This window comes from Alexandromys fortis, unplaced genomic scaffold (assembly GCF_014885135.2).
Source record: "Alexandromys fortis isolate MF-2015 unplaced genomic scaffold, M_Fortis_MF-2015_v1.1 scaffold_206, whole genome shotgun sequence".
Lineage (NCBI taxonomy): Eukaryota > Metazoa > Chordata > Mammalia > Rodentia > Cricetidae > Alexandromys > Alexandromys fortis.
In genome coordinates, this window is record NW_026068097.1 from 1766174 (window position 1) to 1783671 (window position 17498).

At 38.7% G+C, this 17498-nt stretch overlaps 1 protein-coding gene across 1 annotated transcript in view; it reads right to left on the reverse strand.

The window, feature by feature from the left end:
- Mtm1 (myotubularin 1) overlaps positions 1-17498 on the reverse strand; it is a 117461-nt gene that overhangs the window by 98488 nt on the left and 1475 nt on the right. Inside the window, exons 2-3 of the mRNA XM_050123649.1 lie at positions 2064-2134; positions 877-949 (exon numbers count right to left, since the gene is read on the reverse strand). Of these exons, the coding sequence (XP_049979606.1) occupies positions 877-949; positions 2064-2126 (136 nt within the window). The 5' untranslated portion in view covers positions 2127-2134. The remainder of the gene's footprint in view (positions 1-876; positions 950-2063; positions 2135-17498) is intronic.

A 17498-nucleotide genomic window follows, 5' to 3' on the forward strand; every position in this document is an offset into this window, starting at 1 on the left:
CTGCTGATATACAACATTCAAATGTCACATATAAAGACCATAAAGGCAAAATTTCTTTGCTTTTTTTCAGAAACTGGGAAAGACATATTTTACTGGTTTTAGTTTCAAGACTAGAATTATTAGTTCATGGACAGCAAATAGTTTCTCATGGTTCTGTGGTACATGGCTAATTCACTTCTCTAAAACCTCCATTTAGTCATTTAAAATCAAAATCTGCATCTTAATGAATAGAATGGTTCCTTGTAACAGTGCTGATTATTGGCCCCAAATATACTGACATGTGACAGAAAGGACCAACCCTAACTACTGAATGTCTCTATCATCAGCACTTGGCTCAGAAGCTATTAATGCTCTGCATTCTTAATCAGAGTGACCCGGCCCTTTCGAAGTAGATTTCTTCCTCTTAGCATTGGTATATCATAAGAGGAAAAGAAAACACCATATTGAAATGTTATACAACCTTACTTAATTTCCATTTTCTGGCAAAGGATTCTCCTATTATATCAAAGGGAAGAATCTTTAAGCTTTTATCATTTTGAAACATACATCACAGGGTGAAAAAGCCTTAATCTAATTGTTTTTCATAACTTTAAATTACAAATAGTATATATTGTATCTCTAGCTAGAAACTTTCAAGAGATAACCCATGTTGTTCCCCCAAATCATTCTCTTTAGTACAGAAACAAGATTCTTGCTAGGCAAGTGAGCTCTGAGCTCTTGAAAGAACTCTTTGATCAGGATGTTCTCTGTGTTGACGCTCCTAAGCAAAGCTAGCTTATTTGTCCCTTCTGTCTGTACAAAGAAATGGAGCTCAAGCCACCTGATCCTGCTGTACTGTTCCTCCAGCTCTGCACCCCAGCCTCAGGAGCTCCTTACCGGTAATTAGTGTTTCCCCTGGGAGTTGAGGAACACTCTCACTGAGATCCTGACTGACTCCATCTTGAGATACCTGCAAATGAAAGGGGAATCAGAGGTATTGGTGTTATCTTTGCACAAATAGTAGCACACAGAAATACACTTTTAAAAGAAAAAATGGAAGTTTAGCATTTAAGAAAACTCAAATCAAAAATTCACACTGAGAAAAAAGAATCTGAGATGAAAATATAGCTCACTGGTATGTTCCTAACTCACATGACACCCTCTGTTCAATCCTTAGCAACAGAAAATTAGAAAAATAAAGACTGTCTGGCTACAACATTTATTAGATGTGCTAACTCCTACACTGCATTTATATAATGTTACCAAAGTTTTGAATACGTTTAAGTATTTTAATGCTAACATAACTCAGTAAAATGATCAAACATTAATGAAGTTAGTGTGCTATATGGTCATAGCTTTTGTTCCTACGCAACTGTTACAGAATCTTATCATAGTGCCAAAGAATGCTTTATGACCTATTATTTTATTAGGAACCTTATTTTAGGTCAAAGAAAGAGTAGTCTGTCAGAAACATGCTCAAGCCTCTAGGAACCACTAACGGGTATATGCCTCATCTTTATACACTGTGAGGTGGTAGAATAAATGAACCTTTCTGGTGGATCATCTTAAAACTCCATGCAACCATGAATAAAACTAAATTTGAATTCACCTCTCTCTTTCAATTTATGATCCAAAAATCTAATTCTACTTGAACAATATATATACCCTGGCTACTTTGAAGCATTTTATGTTCAAGGTATGCATGTTTGGGTTTTGTAAGTCTTACCATCATACCCATCAAATAATGCCTTATTTATGAAGGTAGCAGCTTGCTTAGTCAAGCCTGGCTTTCCAACACCTCCTTCAGAGAGCTGTCAGATACAGAGGACTGCTTCAGACCAGAATGTAAGATCTGGCAGCAATTCATTAACAAAGCTTCAGAAAGTGTTTACAAAAGCAAAAATCACTTAACACATATTCTATTTAAATCTTTCTTAGAACAAGGTGGGATGATATGTTTCCATTGCCTTATACTATGTGAATACATAATGAGATTTATGGTTCAGTAAATCCTAAATAATTGTCTAATACAAATATGAAGAGAGAAATACAGAGATACAGGTAAATGTAAAAACTGAACTTACCATCTTAATGGATTCATTCTCCAAGGAGTGTGAGTTATACTTAGATACTGATGAAGAAGCCATCCTGGAAACTACAAAGGAAGACAAAATTCTCTATTAATCGAACTATTTCAAACATAATAAGAGTTAAATATTTCAAGAGAACAAATAGTACTTAACTTTTTAGGCGCTATTTTAATTCATAGGGCCAAACAATAAAAAAATACAAAGAGCTAGCCAAAACACAGGCAGTAGATGTCCAAGGAAGAATCGAGTTCAATGCTGTCTTTATTTTATTGTTTTAGGTTTGGTAGTGAGAGGATAGAGGAGTGCCATATATTTCCAATGTTTCACTGAAACGTTAAGAGGGTGTTGTGCCAGGTACACAGCTAGATGATAAATGACTATGAAGGGCCATATGTAGTAGCACAAATTTGTGATCTAGCATTTGGAAGGCTGAAGTAGGAGGATCATTAAGTACAAATACCATCTGCATTCATGAGTAAGACTATGTCTCAAAAACTGCAAGATGGTTTGGGGAACACAGAACAGGAAACAGGAGGTAAATAGTAAAAGGGAAACCTCATGAATGACATCATGCTTATTCTAGGAAATCTTATTCACAGTGCTCAAGTTACCATATTAAAAACAAGCAAGCAAAACAAACAAAAATTTTAATGTTTACCAATATATGACAAGTGTGAAATTTCTATACCACTTAATTTTTAAAACTATTTATAAACATTCAAGCAGAATTATGAAAGGATGAATAATATCACTCATACAATTCCCCTTCAAGAATTATTTTCTTCACATTTTTAAAAAGCCAGATATGGTATATGCTTGTAAATCCCACTACTGGGGACCCTGTCTTCCTAGCCAGGTAGAACAGCTTACTTTGTGAGCTCTAGGACAGTGAGAGACCCTGTCTGAAAATACAAGGTAGACCACTCTGGAGGAATATCATCTCCACATAACCAAACACACACACACACACGCACTCAAAACCCACCAACACACACACACACACACACACACACACACACAGAGAGAGAGAGAGAGAGAGAGAGAGAGAGAGAGAGAGAGAGAGAGAGAGAAATAGAATGAGACCAATGTGATCAATTAAATCCACCTAAAAACCTGAGAGAGCTTTAAAAGGAATTCTAAACACACACACACACACACAGAGTTTAATGCAGCTTCTTGCACTGTTTGCCGGCAGAAAGCAGAGACATGCTATATGTATATTTCTGCTCTTGATTAAGGTATTGTGTTTGTGCAGCTCATTTAAAAATGTTATGGATAATAAGAAATACAGGTGAACATAGTCATCAATAATAGTCATGTAAGTTAGATTTTCTAGATGTACAGAGCTATATTTCAGATGGCTAGTATTCTTCAAACCTTTCAAAGACTAACAGAATATGGCATTTAAAATGTTTAAAAACTTAGGGCTTTTCATTAAAATGAGACACATCTGCTCCTGGCAGCATAAATTACTTCAAGAGGAAAATGGACATCAAAGAGGCTCCTTATGGAGTTTCCTAGCCATTTGGACAAGAGACTGCTCTTGCCTGGACTGCTTGATGTTATGCTGAATGAACTAGACATGCAGGACCCACAGAAAAATGACTACTGAACTTGCCTAAAGGTGAGATGGTCCTTTGGGGTTCCTGCTACATGAAAGAGTCCACCAGACATTCTGCAGGACACATAAGAAAATGAATGACAAACTGCCAACATAGGTGGAACTGTCTTTGAAATTTCCTGCTTTATAAAAGTCTGCCAGATACTAAGGGCCTGTAGGCTAAAGATGGATGCCGCAATAGTACAGAACTTTGGGTGACTGTCCAGGCAGTGAGATGTCTCTGTCAATTCTAGAGTTTTAGAAGTTGCTTACAATGCACTTCTTGTTAACTTAGGTAATATTATATCCTTCTGAGTTCTTTGATGGAGTTGAAGAATGATAGTTATAATTACAGTTTTCATTAGTTATGATGAAAGATAAAGTAGATATAAATATTGTGACTATAATTCTTGCTTGATACCTGTTTGAGTATATGGAATTTTACTTTGTTTAAGTTAAAACCTTCCTTTTTATTTGAACAGAAAAGGGGAAATAGTGTGGGAAGTCCTTCTGCTTACGTGGTGCTTTTATTGGTTAATGAATAGACAAGCTGCTTTCAGCTAGTGGCTTAGTAGAATAGGGCAAGGTGAGAGTTTCAAGCAGATAGAGGATAGAAAGAGTAGGCAGAGTCAGAGAGAAGCCATGTAGCTGCCTGCAGGAGACAGACACACTGGAATCTTGCCAGTAAGCCCAGCCTGGCAATGTAGCACGAAACACTGGCACAAGCACTACCTCTGTCAATACAATTTACTTTCAGAAAAGGCTGCTGCCTCCTGCTTTAAACAAATGAACTCTCCTCGGCCAAACAAATAATAGCCATGTTCTTTAAACTGCAAAAGAAATTATTAACCCTACCTTTCACTTTGTTAAAGATGCCACTATGCCCAGCTTCAAAACGCTGTGATATGGTTGAAAGGGAGAATTCTGAACTCAAGATTTTGCGTTTGCAATCTCCATTTTGTCACTTAGTAATAACAGTCCTGCACTATTGCAAGGAGTGAAGTTCCCTGGTCGTAAAACTGTCATGACACCACTTGTCCTGGCTGAAGGTGAGGAGGTTCATGAAAATGATTCCACAATAAATGACGTAACATACCAGTTCCCTCCTCCAACTAGAGGCTTTCCATGAACTCTTAAGTCATTCCTCAAACTAGATATTGAGGGAAACTCTTACAATTGTTTTCCTGGGGAGACTGAAACAATTGTCTATCCCCTCTTTACAGGGCACCATCAACAAACCAAAGTACAACTCAATACAAAGCCAATTTGTGGATTAGGCTTACTTATGGAGCATGGAGGAGGGGTTATTTTCAGTAGCAAAGTGATCCCAAAGCTGCTGCTCAACCCAAAAGTCTCACCCTGGCATGGCTGACAACTTTTCCACAGCTGCACGGATGAAGTAGCCCCTTTAGTTAACCTTTGGGCTGCTACATGCTCCGCCTCCCGACCACGAAGCCATTTGTAATTAGAACAGAATAGTGTACAGAAAGCAGGGAGACTTAGAAGGGAATGGCTGAGATCAGGTGAGGGTCCAATGACACTTCTCCATCCTTCATTGGGGGAATGTCAATAATCAATGAACCCAATCTTCAGTAGTCACTGCTGCTTGGATGAAGACAGTGGCTCATATGATAATCTAATCTCAGCAAGTGGTTCATTGTCCAAATAGACATATTAACTCATATGTGTTAGATCAATTTATCTTGGTTACTTCAAATCTCAGTATTAAAAGTTATCTAGTTTGATGAGAGTTTTAGAAATTGTAAAGAGACAAGTCATTTTTCACTTTGAAATTCACTTTTATCTTCTATAGGAATTTAGCTCAAAGATGCATCCACTTTTATAGCTTTAAATGTTGCAAAGGTCTTTTGTTGAAAGCAATTCAGCAGCTGAAAAGGCAGTCTGAATCATATTATTTTTTCCAGCAGCCAGTGACGGACTTTGGATAGATCATGACAGATAGCACATCTTCAGGATCGCTGACTGGCTTTAGTGGAATGAGCTGTTGTCCATGGAACAGGCTAACTTTATATATCACAAGCTAAAACTGGTATGACAAATAAACTATTTAAAAATCAACAACTATCAGGTTTCTTTTTTTTAAATGGACAAAGGCAACATAGTGATAGGGCAGACATTTAGGTAGACTGTTAGAATCACCAATGGATCTTGTAACAGTCTAACACTTGACGGTGAAAGTTTTAAAATAGGAACAAGATCCAGTTCCCATCCACCTGCCAATTCCAACACTCATGAAGCAAGCTAATCTGCTCCACAACAAAACAAAATGTTTTGTTGAATTATTTTTTGCAGTGAGAACTATTCTCTAAAAGCACATATTAAATTTGTAAGTAAAAGACATATTTTAAAGCAAAAAGTTCAAATGTCAATTGCTAAGGAGTAAAAACAAGAATTATAACTATTACAGTAATGAAGAATGCCACTTTTCAAAATTTCATTACATTCTGCGAACCTTCTCAACTGCAGACTAAGGGACCCCCAGAGAAAAGCCCAGAGGCTGGGCAGTAATGGTAGAATCTTCCAAACAGAATCAGTGGTGTGTGTGGGCGGTGGGGGGCAGAAAAGTGCTTTAAGAGAGTAAGTGCAATTTGTCGAAATAAATGAGAGGAAGGGGCTTTGGGTGGAACCGGCCATGGAAACCAGTTACTCCAGGTGCTTTCACTTAAAGGTAGATGCTAGGTTTTTCTCATGCTCGTCTCACACACGTGCACACTTCATTTCTTTATATACTGCATGTGTTTCTAATATTTCAAATTTCACAAGGTACTGGACCGGCAAGTGACCTTTTGGGTCTCCTGTTACATTTCTAGAGCTTCCTAAAGGCAAGGACTATGTCTTCTGTTGCTAGCGCACTTTGGGCACACAGCACCCAGTAAAGAACATTGCCCTAAAAAATTACCGTGACTTTGGAGAAGCTGGACTTGAGCCACTTGAAGGTACTCCCCAGGATGGATCTGTTTCTAATTGCTACGTATAGCTTTATCATCCTGTAAATACGCATATATTGGCAAATACTATGTTGGTTTTAATGTAATTCAGAACTTTTGTGGAAATGGAGTCCACAACCTTCTGCTCTTTGCTTTTTTCGCACAGGTTGCTATGAGCATCAGAAATACAGATGCATGTCCCAGTGCTCTGCTCATCTCTGATGCTGAAGAGTAATAGCAGGAATTGTCTCCACAGACCTTGGATTGATTTCTATATTTCACTACTACGAATAGTGCTGTTCTAAGCATTCTTAGGACTGTCTTCTATACTTGCTACACATGTGTAAGAACTACAATGGCATTTTGGAGCCAGGTTTTTCTATACGTTTTTTGGTCTAGCAGCAAATTAGTTTAAAAATCAAATTATATTGAGAGGTTAGGTAACAGGTAATAATGTAGGCAAACGCACAACTTTAATCCTAAACTTGGGCTTGTCAACACTAGCCCAAGCATGTGAACAATTTATTCCTTTTCTAGGGCTGCTATAATAGAGAACCACAAAATGGATGGCTTAGGATAACAGCTAGGAAATCTCTCCCAGTCTGAGGGTGTCAGTTAAGAATGAGCCCTCTGAAACATCTGCTAGCACCCAGTGGTGACTACAGTCCTTCCCATTCATTGGCTTGTGGAAGCATCATTTCAATTATAGTCTTCTACCTGTGCATCTCTGCTCTTTATAGTGTTCTCCTGTAATGGCACCCTTCTTGCTAGATGAAGGGGCTTCCCTTCTAATATACAATCATCAATAACTGCATCTCTAATGGCACTATTTACATGTAAGGTCACATTCTGAAGTACTAGGGGTTAAGACTTCTTTGGGGACAGCATACCACACAGGCAGAACATCACCCATGCAAATAAGCAGTTTACAAAATGTTCATGTCAGCATATGGTTACATTCACAATAGTTTAGTTCTTCCTACTATAAGCGTTCCATGAACGGTTATTAAATGAATAAAACTGAAATACTGATATGGGTACTTAGAATAATAAAGTGGTATTGGGATGATTATTTCTGAAACCTTTTTTTATTTAGCAAATGTAATTACTTAATGTTGTTTCCAAAGAGTTGAAATCGAGTCAATAAATATATACCAGACAGCTATTCTGCACCACAATAGGAGATTCAAAAATAATTTGTGAGGCTGGAGAGATAGCTATCTGGGGTGTGTGTGTGTGTGCATATGTATGTATGTCTATGTGTGTGTGTGCACGCGCATGCATATTACTCTCTGTTCAGAACCTGGGTTTGATACTGGGCACCCACATAGTGACTCAAAATAATCTATAACTCCAGTTTCAGGGTATCTGAGATCCTCTTCTGGCCTCTGTGGGCACTAGGCAAAAACATCCATACAAATGAAATATCCCTAAAACAACAACAATAAAAATCGTGAGATAGGTCTTCAAGAAGTTAACTGGGAGACAATGGCCAAATACAAGTTGGATGGCAGCAAAGATAATGAGTAGATATATGAGAAAATGAAAATCATTTGGGAATAAAAACAATAACAAAGGTGATACAGTATGACTGAAGTGATCCATCTGCTTGTGGATAATGATCATACTTTCCATTTACTGACTGCCACCTTATCAGTCATTGTTCTAAGCACACATTTTAAGTCATTTAATTTCCACAAACAACCTTATTTGGCAAGTAATACTAGTAACTTCATATGACAACTGACAAATATAAAGATTGTAGAGGTCAAACTGGTGCAGCTTAACCCTCTTAGTCACTAGCTATTATGCAGTAGATGATCAAATGAAAATAAGGATAGAATGCTCTCTACTTGAATCGGTAATAACTGAGTATTAGAAGGGGATTCCACCCACTAAAAAATGTAAAAGTCTGACAGAAGCCTGGCCTACATTTTAAAGGGAGTAAACAAACAGAGATTTTCCGCCAAATCTATGTCCCTTGAAATTGCCTTTAGAGAGACTGAGGCAGAAAGATAGTTGTGATTTCCAGGCCAGCCTTACCTATCTAGCAAGTTCTAGGCCAGCTAGGGCTATATGCTGATACCCCAGCTCAAAACAAAAGTGCTTTCAGAGATTAAAACTACACAAGATGCCATATTATAAAATTTAGCTGGTTGGTTGGTGGTGGTGCACGCCTTTAATCCCAGCACTCTGGAGGCAGAGGCAGGTGGATCTCTGTGAGTTCGAGGCCAGCCTGATCTACAAGAGCTAGTTCCGGGACATACTTCAAAGCTACAGAGAAACCCTATCTCAAAAATACAAAAAACAAAACAAAACAAAACTTAGCTGCCCAGTCTACATAATACTTATGCCTCACAGTGACTATTACAGCCTAGAGACAAATGCTGAATTCTCAGTCAGGATAGACACCATTGATGATATTTTCTAAATGCATCTTAGTCTCCGAAGTTAATTCTTAAGTATAGTTCACAACAGGCAGAAAAAGAGTGAATTGGTGCTTCCTGACCCTTATATACAGGAGCACATGGAATGCAACTTGGCATCTCTTAGCTCTTGAAAATGCTGGGCTTGATCCATCTTAAATAGTCCTAATTTATAAGAGTAAGTTGACCTTGGAGATTAGCAAAAAGCAGAAGTAGGAACAGTCGCTCTCCCAAAAGGCATGTTGCCACGCTAAAAGAGTGTCCAAAGCAATCCCCAAAAACTGACTTAATTAAGATCTTTGAAAACTTACAAAGATAAAGTTTTGTGGCCCAGAGAGAATGGACAACAGTCTTTTCCTACTTGGGCAGTTACCTATTATTCCAGGCATAAATGTAAGCCATCATTCATTCCTGGCATAGGACCAAGTAAAAGGGCTGAACATTACTAGACCTTGACATGGTTGAAAGAGAAGTTCTCATGGATGTGAAAGAAATAAATCAAGAAAAAGCAACAAATACAAAAAGGACGATGATGAAGAGGAACCCAAACCACTGTTAACAGAATAGAAATGACAGAATAAAGAAATTTGTGCTGTGGGATAATGCTCTTCTACCCTGTAAAGATTTGTCACTCGTATTGGTTTAATAAAACACTGATTGGTCAGCAGCCAGGCAGGAAATATAGGCAGGGTGACCACATTGGGAGAATTATGGAAAGAGGAAAAGCTCAGTCTGCAGTCTCCAGCCAGATGCAGAGGAAGCAAGATGAAAACGCCTTACTGAGAAAAGGTACCAAGCCATGTGGTTAAACAAAGACAAAAATTATGGGTTAATAAGTCATAAGAGCTAGTTAGTAATAAGTCTGAGCAATAGGACAAAAAGTTTATAATTAATATAAGCCTCTATGTATTTATGTTGGACTAAACAGCTGCAAAACTGGGTGGGACAGAAACATCGGTCTACAAATTTCAGTTCAAAAATAAAGATACCCATTGACTCTGACAACTTCCAAGTCTTTTGAACAGGCAATATGGCTGCTTTTCAGATGGATAAAAAGAATTCCCAGGTTCCAGATATAAATTCTGATATTAACACTAAGAATAAAAGTTGGGATGTGATGATTGGGGAATGGTCATGGGTACTGTAATAGAGTCAATTAGGCTATCCCTTTTATCCCTTCTTGAAGACCATATCTGCAACATAGCATCTGCAAATAATTCAACAATAAATCATGATTTGAAAAAGTGTCCAGCAAAGAAGAAATGCTATCTCTGGAAACCTACAGCTGATACAGAAAAATAGAAAACTTTGCAACAATGTGAATAAGGCAAGAACACATGCAGTTAGAAGTTCTAGAAATTCTAACAAGTTCAATAAGACAATAAAAATGGTATATATAACATAAAATGAAGAAATAAAACTATTTGTAAGATAGGCATAATGGAGTACACCTTTAATCCTATCACTCGGGAATCAGAGGCAGGTGGATCTCTATGAGTACAAGGGTAACCTTATCTACAAAGTGAGTTCCTGGCCAGCCAGGGATACCTGTCTCAAAAAAATAAAAGTAAAAAACAAAAACACACACACAAAAATCAAAACCTGTATTTGTAGGAAATCCAAATATGTCTTGCCAAAGTTCAGTTTTTACAAAGCAAATGATAACATTAGCCACACAAAGTTGAAATAACTGGTCATAGTTCAGACCCAAACAACCCAAATGGTTATCAATTAGTAAACTATGGAATACTACTCAGTAATAAAAGGCAGGAGTTACTGGCATGCACAACATAAACATGACTATATAAAAAAAAAAACAGAACAAAGCAGCCAATCACCAAGACCAGACAAACCCAGCATCCAAATGTCAAAGAGCTACTAGAATTCACCTACATTCTATGGTTGTGTAGTTACGAGTCAATATTGAAAACTGCTGGCAAACATTTCAGATTTTAAAAATCTACTTTTGGAAAACTCACAGATGAGCAAATGAATTACAATGGAAACTACAATGATCCTAATAAAACTACTATGCTTTGAAACACCTAAACAATGGAATAAATAAAAAAAGATCATAAAGAAAAGAATGATCTCTGGACTAGATTTTAAGATGAAAAAGCAAAGCCTGAATAGCTTGTGAAAGAAACAGGGGGATGCAAATAAATCAGTTTGTGGTTGCTCAAGATTTCAAAAGAAAAGAACTCAGAAGGCTAACTATCTGTAGTAGAAGTAGTAGATACATGCCCATCCTGAGAAAGGGATGAAATCAGTTTTCTGAATATATGTTGCTATGAATATGATCTTAAAATAACTTAAAATTTTAGCCATTTAAATATTAGCCAAAAAATAAGTTGAAAAAAAGAGTAAGTATAATCATATCACCAGGTTGGTCCCCCACAAACAAACTTGGTAAAATTAACCAAAAAAAAAAAAAAAGGCAAAGCTGCATGTGGTGCCATACACTTGTCTTCCCAGGACTTGGGATGTGGAGGCAGGATATTCAGAGTAGTGAGCTTGATGCCTCCTTAACCTAATGAGATGATAATATAAAGGGGGAGGGGCAGATGGGTAAACAGTGAGATAGAGACAACTGAAAATCTCCCAGGCCCAGATGGCTCTACCTCAAGTTCTATTAATATTCAACAAAGTGAATAAGCTCCAACCTTTCACAGACTTCAAGCAAAGAGAAAGGGAACATCCCACCTCACTTTATAAGGCTAGCATTGTCAATCACAGTATTAAACTACACGAAAACTGAAGCCAAAACTCAGTGACAAATATAGACACTAAAATACTAGCAATCAAATGCAGTAGGCAAGACCATGTGCACAATGGTTCTGTGTCAACAGCACGAATCAGCTAATGCTGGAGTTCAACTAGAAAATCTCTTAACATAGCCCATCACATCAACAAATTAAAGAGAGCTGTGTGTGTGTCTTTACCCTCTAAGCACAAAGGGGGTTGGTTAAAATTCAACTTCTGTTTATAACTTCCAAAATGTGTGTTAGCTGTACATCTGCACAAAACCAAAGGTAAACTCAATGTTTTATGATGAAACACTGAAAGCAACACAACTTCTCAAACATGGATCCTGGGCTCTGGCCCAGACCTGCTGAATCAGAAGCTCCAGGCACAGAGCCAGGGAACTTTTGCTACTGTAAAAACCCCTCAGGTGATTTTGGTGCTGCTGGCTAATCACAAGTATAACCCACACAGCAGCAACCTGGGCTTCGCCCAAGAGTTGGCTGCAACCAAGACTGTGCTATACTCTTGCCTCATGCGAAACCCACTGAGGCAGAGTCTGTGCTGGCCCTTGAAGCCTGGCTAGCTCAGTCAGTAGTACAGCATGAGACTCTTAATCTCAGGGTGGTAGGTTCAAGCCCCACGAAGGGTGCCAGAATGAAGGCATAATTAAGGAGGTCCACAAGAGCCCTGAATAAAGGAAAACAAGTATTTATTTACTTATTTATTTGGGAAAAAAAACTCACAATAAGGATAGAGAGCCATGGTCCTCTGTCGATGTTGGAAGCTGCGAACTGGACTCTGACCACCACCCAAAAGAGAAAGGGAGCAGGCTTTTTGTCTGCACTTAGAGTACCTCAGACAATGCCCTAATGGGCCAATGCCCAAAAGACTATCGGCCAAATGAATTCCCACTACAGCGTAGTTGGAGAAGTGATCCTAAAGCAGGTGCTCTCAGTGGAGCTACATAATCCTGCAGCCACAAGATGACTTTTCAAAAATGTCCATGCTAGTCTCCCCCAGATCCCAACGCTGCCACCTGAAAGCTCGCTGTAGACCTGACCTTTCTGAAAGAAACTTGGCACTTATATTAATAATTTCACCCTCAAAGCAGACATTATGTAAAAGCAATGGGCTAAAGGCTTGGCAAAGATTAAGGCTAACATTAATGTAAGTTATTACCGAGGCAGCTGGTTGGGCACTAAAAGCTAACCTGATGAAATCATCAGCAAATCAAAGCCAAAAGGTTTCTCTCAATGCCCTACTTGTCCCACAGTGTAGCAACTGGCACAAGCTCCTCTTCAGCATGCACCACGTGGCTAGTCAAAATGGAGATGTCTTATAAGCAAAATACACAAGTCATTTCCAAGTCTAATACAAAAAAGGGTGCTGTTTCATTAATTATTAAATGATCCTATTTTACATATAATTGGTTGTACAATATTTGTTAAAACTTACTTTGCCTGTTTTTTTTTTTTCAGTCTAGAACTCTGTATTGGTTAATGTTTTTCCAAAGACTTGGGAAGCCAGGGTATGACCAGGTAATTCTATCAAGCACCTCAAACTTTCATTTACATAATAGGCACTCCGGGTACACCTGAAAATGCAGATTCTGCAGGGGTTAGCTGACCTGAGATTCTGTATAGGTTACAAGCTCTCTGGGTAGCTAGTGAGGGTTAAGGGCATCCAGACAATCCTTGTCAACTAAGGGAATTTCTGGAGAAATGATTCAAATTGATAATAGAAAGAATGAAAATGTCCTGCAGGGTTAGACTCTGCCTCCACTTTACACCTGAGCTTAACTTTACAGCAAGGGGCTCAGAGGTGGAGGACATTTCCAACAAGCCTCTTTGAGGGAGGGTGGGACACATGCGTTCTCACATCCTCAACCACTGTTCCACTCAAGGAACATCTCAGAACCAGGAAACTCTAAAATTATATGGTTGCTGCTAATGACACAGATAAGTGTGAAGGGCCTACTCTCCTGAGATCTTCCTGCAGGTTGTTATCCTTGAACAGCACTAACTAGGAGGTACACTGTGAGTCATAGCCAGGGGTCACTGGCAAATACCCACAGTTCTTAGTTGTCTAAAACAGCTGGGGTCATTTCTTGGCAATACTGAAATCAAGTGAAGTCCCTTTTCTTTTAAATCCCCACCTAAGCAATCTCAGGGCCATAAAGAAATGTAAAGGTCAACAAAGGGAATTTAAAGCACCACCACCCACTGCTAGGAATGTTGTTATAGCTCACTTCTGTCCCAGTCACTCTCACAAAGAGGAAAGGATGACACCGATGGAGCAGTGTATTCCATTACAAGGCTCAGGAAACAAAGTGCTTCCTTCTCACCAAAAGTTCAAGGATATGACATCAGAATGTAATCATTATCACATGCTAAAGAAAGGGCACCTCCGAACGCTGTCAAAGTCTGTACAGTGGGATTAGAGTTGAACATCTTACAAACAAGTTAATTTTATTTTTACTTTTAATTATTACCCTTCAACTTCCCTTAGCCCTTCACTAACCCACACATATTTGCAAACAAAGCAAAAATGAGCCTAAACTCATGACAGAGTCCAAATATCAAGAAGCTGAGAAGAAAGGGGTGGCAAAGCAATGCATGAGATCCCTCCCAATGCTACATTCAGACTTTTCTCATTTACCCACTATCAGAACCCAAGCAGAAGGCACAGGCTCCACTTCTTAACCTAGTTAAGGAACATGAACGGTAGGCATACAGAAGAATGATTCAAATCAACATGCTCCAACAAATCTAAGTTGCTACTCCTCTGATTCAAGTCAACAATATTTATAAAATACCTACTATGAGCTCTGGGCCAGGCTAAGTTTCAGAGACATTTTATAAAGCATCTTGAACCTCAGTACTCCTTCTTAGATAAAAAATAACAATACAAAACAAAACAACAAAGAAAAACATGGCAACATGCAGGAGTTACCTGTGAGGTTCAGCCATGAAAGCACAACACTAAACTATTAGAAGTATAAAGTGGAGCAAAGTTCCTTGTGAAGTCATCTTGAGCTACTGAGAAAGAAAGCCAAGTGCCTTGCAAAGAGAACTCCAACCCTATCATTCATAAATAGGGCCTGTCATTTAAAGACAGGGTGGGTGAAAATGATACAGGGAACAATCCCATCTTTGGATCTCTTCACAAGATCAGGATGACTTTTCATCCTCACATGGAATCATGGCTATGCACTCTAGTCTGACTGAACCACTGAGGCCTGGATGTGACTGGGAAAAGGGAAGCCTTCCATGCCTTTACACTTGGATTAGAAGTGAGTAAAACTCCATGACACAGGAGTCACCTTGGTATCGCTATTTAAGTATTGGCTACACAGTGATACTGTTTTAGGAATGAATGGAGTAGAAACTCAAAAGGGATACTGATGTTCCAGGTCCATTAGGGCATCAGAATAAAATACTGCATGTATCAAGGCAAACGAAAGAGGGAGTTGAGGCAGAGGGCACATCCATAGCTCCAGTGCAGAGGACAACCAAGAACAACAGGAAGGCAGACAGTCTCCTTAATACCAGTTCTCCAAACATCAATGGCTTATGTAACACTCTAGTGCAATCATGACAATGCTGCAAGGTTTACAAAGGCTTCTAGTGCACATTTGGGTTCCCTTAGGTCTCTGGAGGTTTGGCAGGGCAGGTTTTATTACCTCCATCTTCCAAACAGAAGAGCTATCAGTAACAAGGTTAAAATAACTTGTCTAGAGTCACACAGTTAAGAAAAACTGGGACCTCAACCTCTGTCTAGAATCAGGATGCAAGGAGTTCTCCAATACCTCACATGGACCACAGGCTCATTTACCATTCCTTGGTCCTCTGGCAGAATTAGCACGAAATCACTATGCAGAATGCCAATTCTCTACAGAGATGCTTCCATACTCTTAAAAGGAATGAGACTTCTGTGGTATTCTGTGGGGAAAAGATACTGAAAGCTATGCCAAAGAAAGACCATCTTCTAAGTACAAGGCCATGTAATTGGAAGGCCCTTCCTGCTCTGTTACTGTTTGTGGTAAAAAGCAGAATATGATTCCAAGTAGACCTTCACTCCACATGGCAAAAAGAATTTAGTGCCTCAAGACTTGCAGACACGGGTACCACTGCCATCTGCAATTAAAGCTCACACCAACAATGGAAAGCAAAGGTTTGTCTAGAAAATCCACCTTACTGGATCTCCAATGGCTTATTAGAAGTACTCAAAACTAGGTGTGGTGGCACATAGATGGAACTCAAAGAGGCTGAGGCAGGAAGATTGTCCTGACTTTCAGGCCAGACTGGGCTATAAAGTGAGAGCCCTTTCAAAACAACCAAACAGAACATGACAGGAAGCAGTTTGAAGCAAGTCAACAATGGTTAACTTTCCTTGAATGCTTACTATGTGCAAGACTGTTTGAAGCACTAAATGTAGAGGAATCATTCAGCCCTCCCACCAACCCTTCGAGAAACTATTATTATGTTTTGTTTTCTTATATACAGAAACAAAGAAGTAAGAAGACTGCCCTCATTGACTACGGCTCCGAGACTGCTGAATCCTGAGTCCATACCTTCTAGGCAAATGGCAGTCCCTGCCCCTCTGATATCTGCCAAAAAGGAAGAAATGAACTAAAAGCCAGAAAATAAGGAAATTGAAACTTATAAGAGGTCATAAACAGAATGAGAGACTAAAAAATAATGAATGACACCCATTATGTTATTGTAAAGTTGGATAATCTTTAGAAATAACTAGAAACCCCAGCCTTTAGAATCAGCTGAGCACTGGTTAAAAATGTCACCTAGGAAGTTTTAAGAGTCTGTTCTTTTCTCTTCATTTTTGGGCCTCAATAAAAGCTAGGACTATGTGTTTTCAATAGTTTCTAAAGCAACTACATTTTATTAATCCTATTCTCTTTTGAATCAATATTATTACAGTACTTTTTGTAACATTGGTCATTTTTAGCAGTCATAAAGACTGTCTCGGAAACACTGAGCACACAGAGTAGGAAAAGTGGTGGTACTGAACAGATAGCTTCTGCTGTGACTTCTTTGCCATTTTATTAAGGCATGCTCTTGCTCCTCAGGTCTTGAGTGCTTTTTGACTCTGAACTATTTCAAAGTGAGCTAGCATCTCTAGAAGCAAGGCAACATAGAGAGATGATCATTTCAGATAACAGGTTCACAGTACGAGCCTGTATACAAGAATAGAAACCTTCGTGCAAGGTAGGCTGAAAGTCCAGCAGACAGTGGCTAGAAATAAGCATGCAATCCTGACTTCACTGGAGACTTCTGCACTTAACAGCGATCTATCTAACTAGGGAGACAGAAATTTACTCGAAAAGCATCACTCTAAGAGTCTGAAATTACTATTTGCACTTAAGGGGAAAATACAATAAGAAATGAGCTGTGATGAACTTATTTAAGAGGCACTCATTGGAGAAATGATGACTCCATAGGAAGAATCTCTTGGACTCAGAAATATTTCATTTTCAATGTGTTTGTTTCAGTGCAGTAACAACTATGAAAAATTAGGAATTCCAAGTAATGATAAAGGCACTCTCCATCATGCCAGCCTGTTTTAATGCCACTGGACACTTTCAAAGTTTATTTTTTACAACTCCCCTCTGCTAATAAACACATCACTGCTTTTTTCTTTGTCTGACACTCACTATATCAACTCAATAAGTCCTTAACTGTGTTTCCCTGTT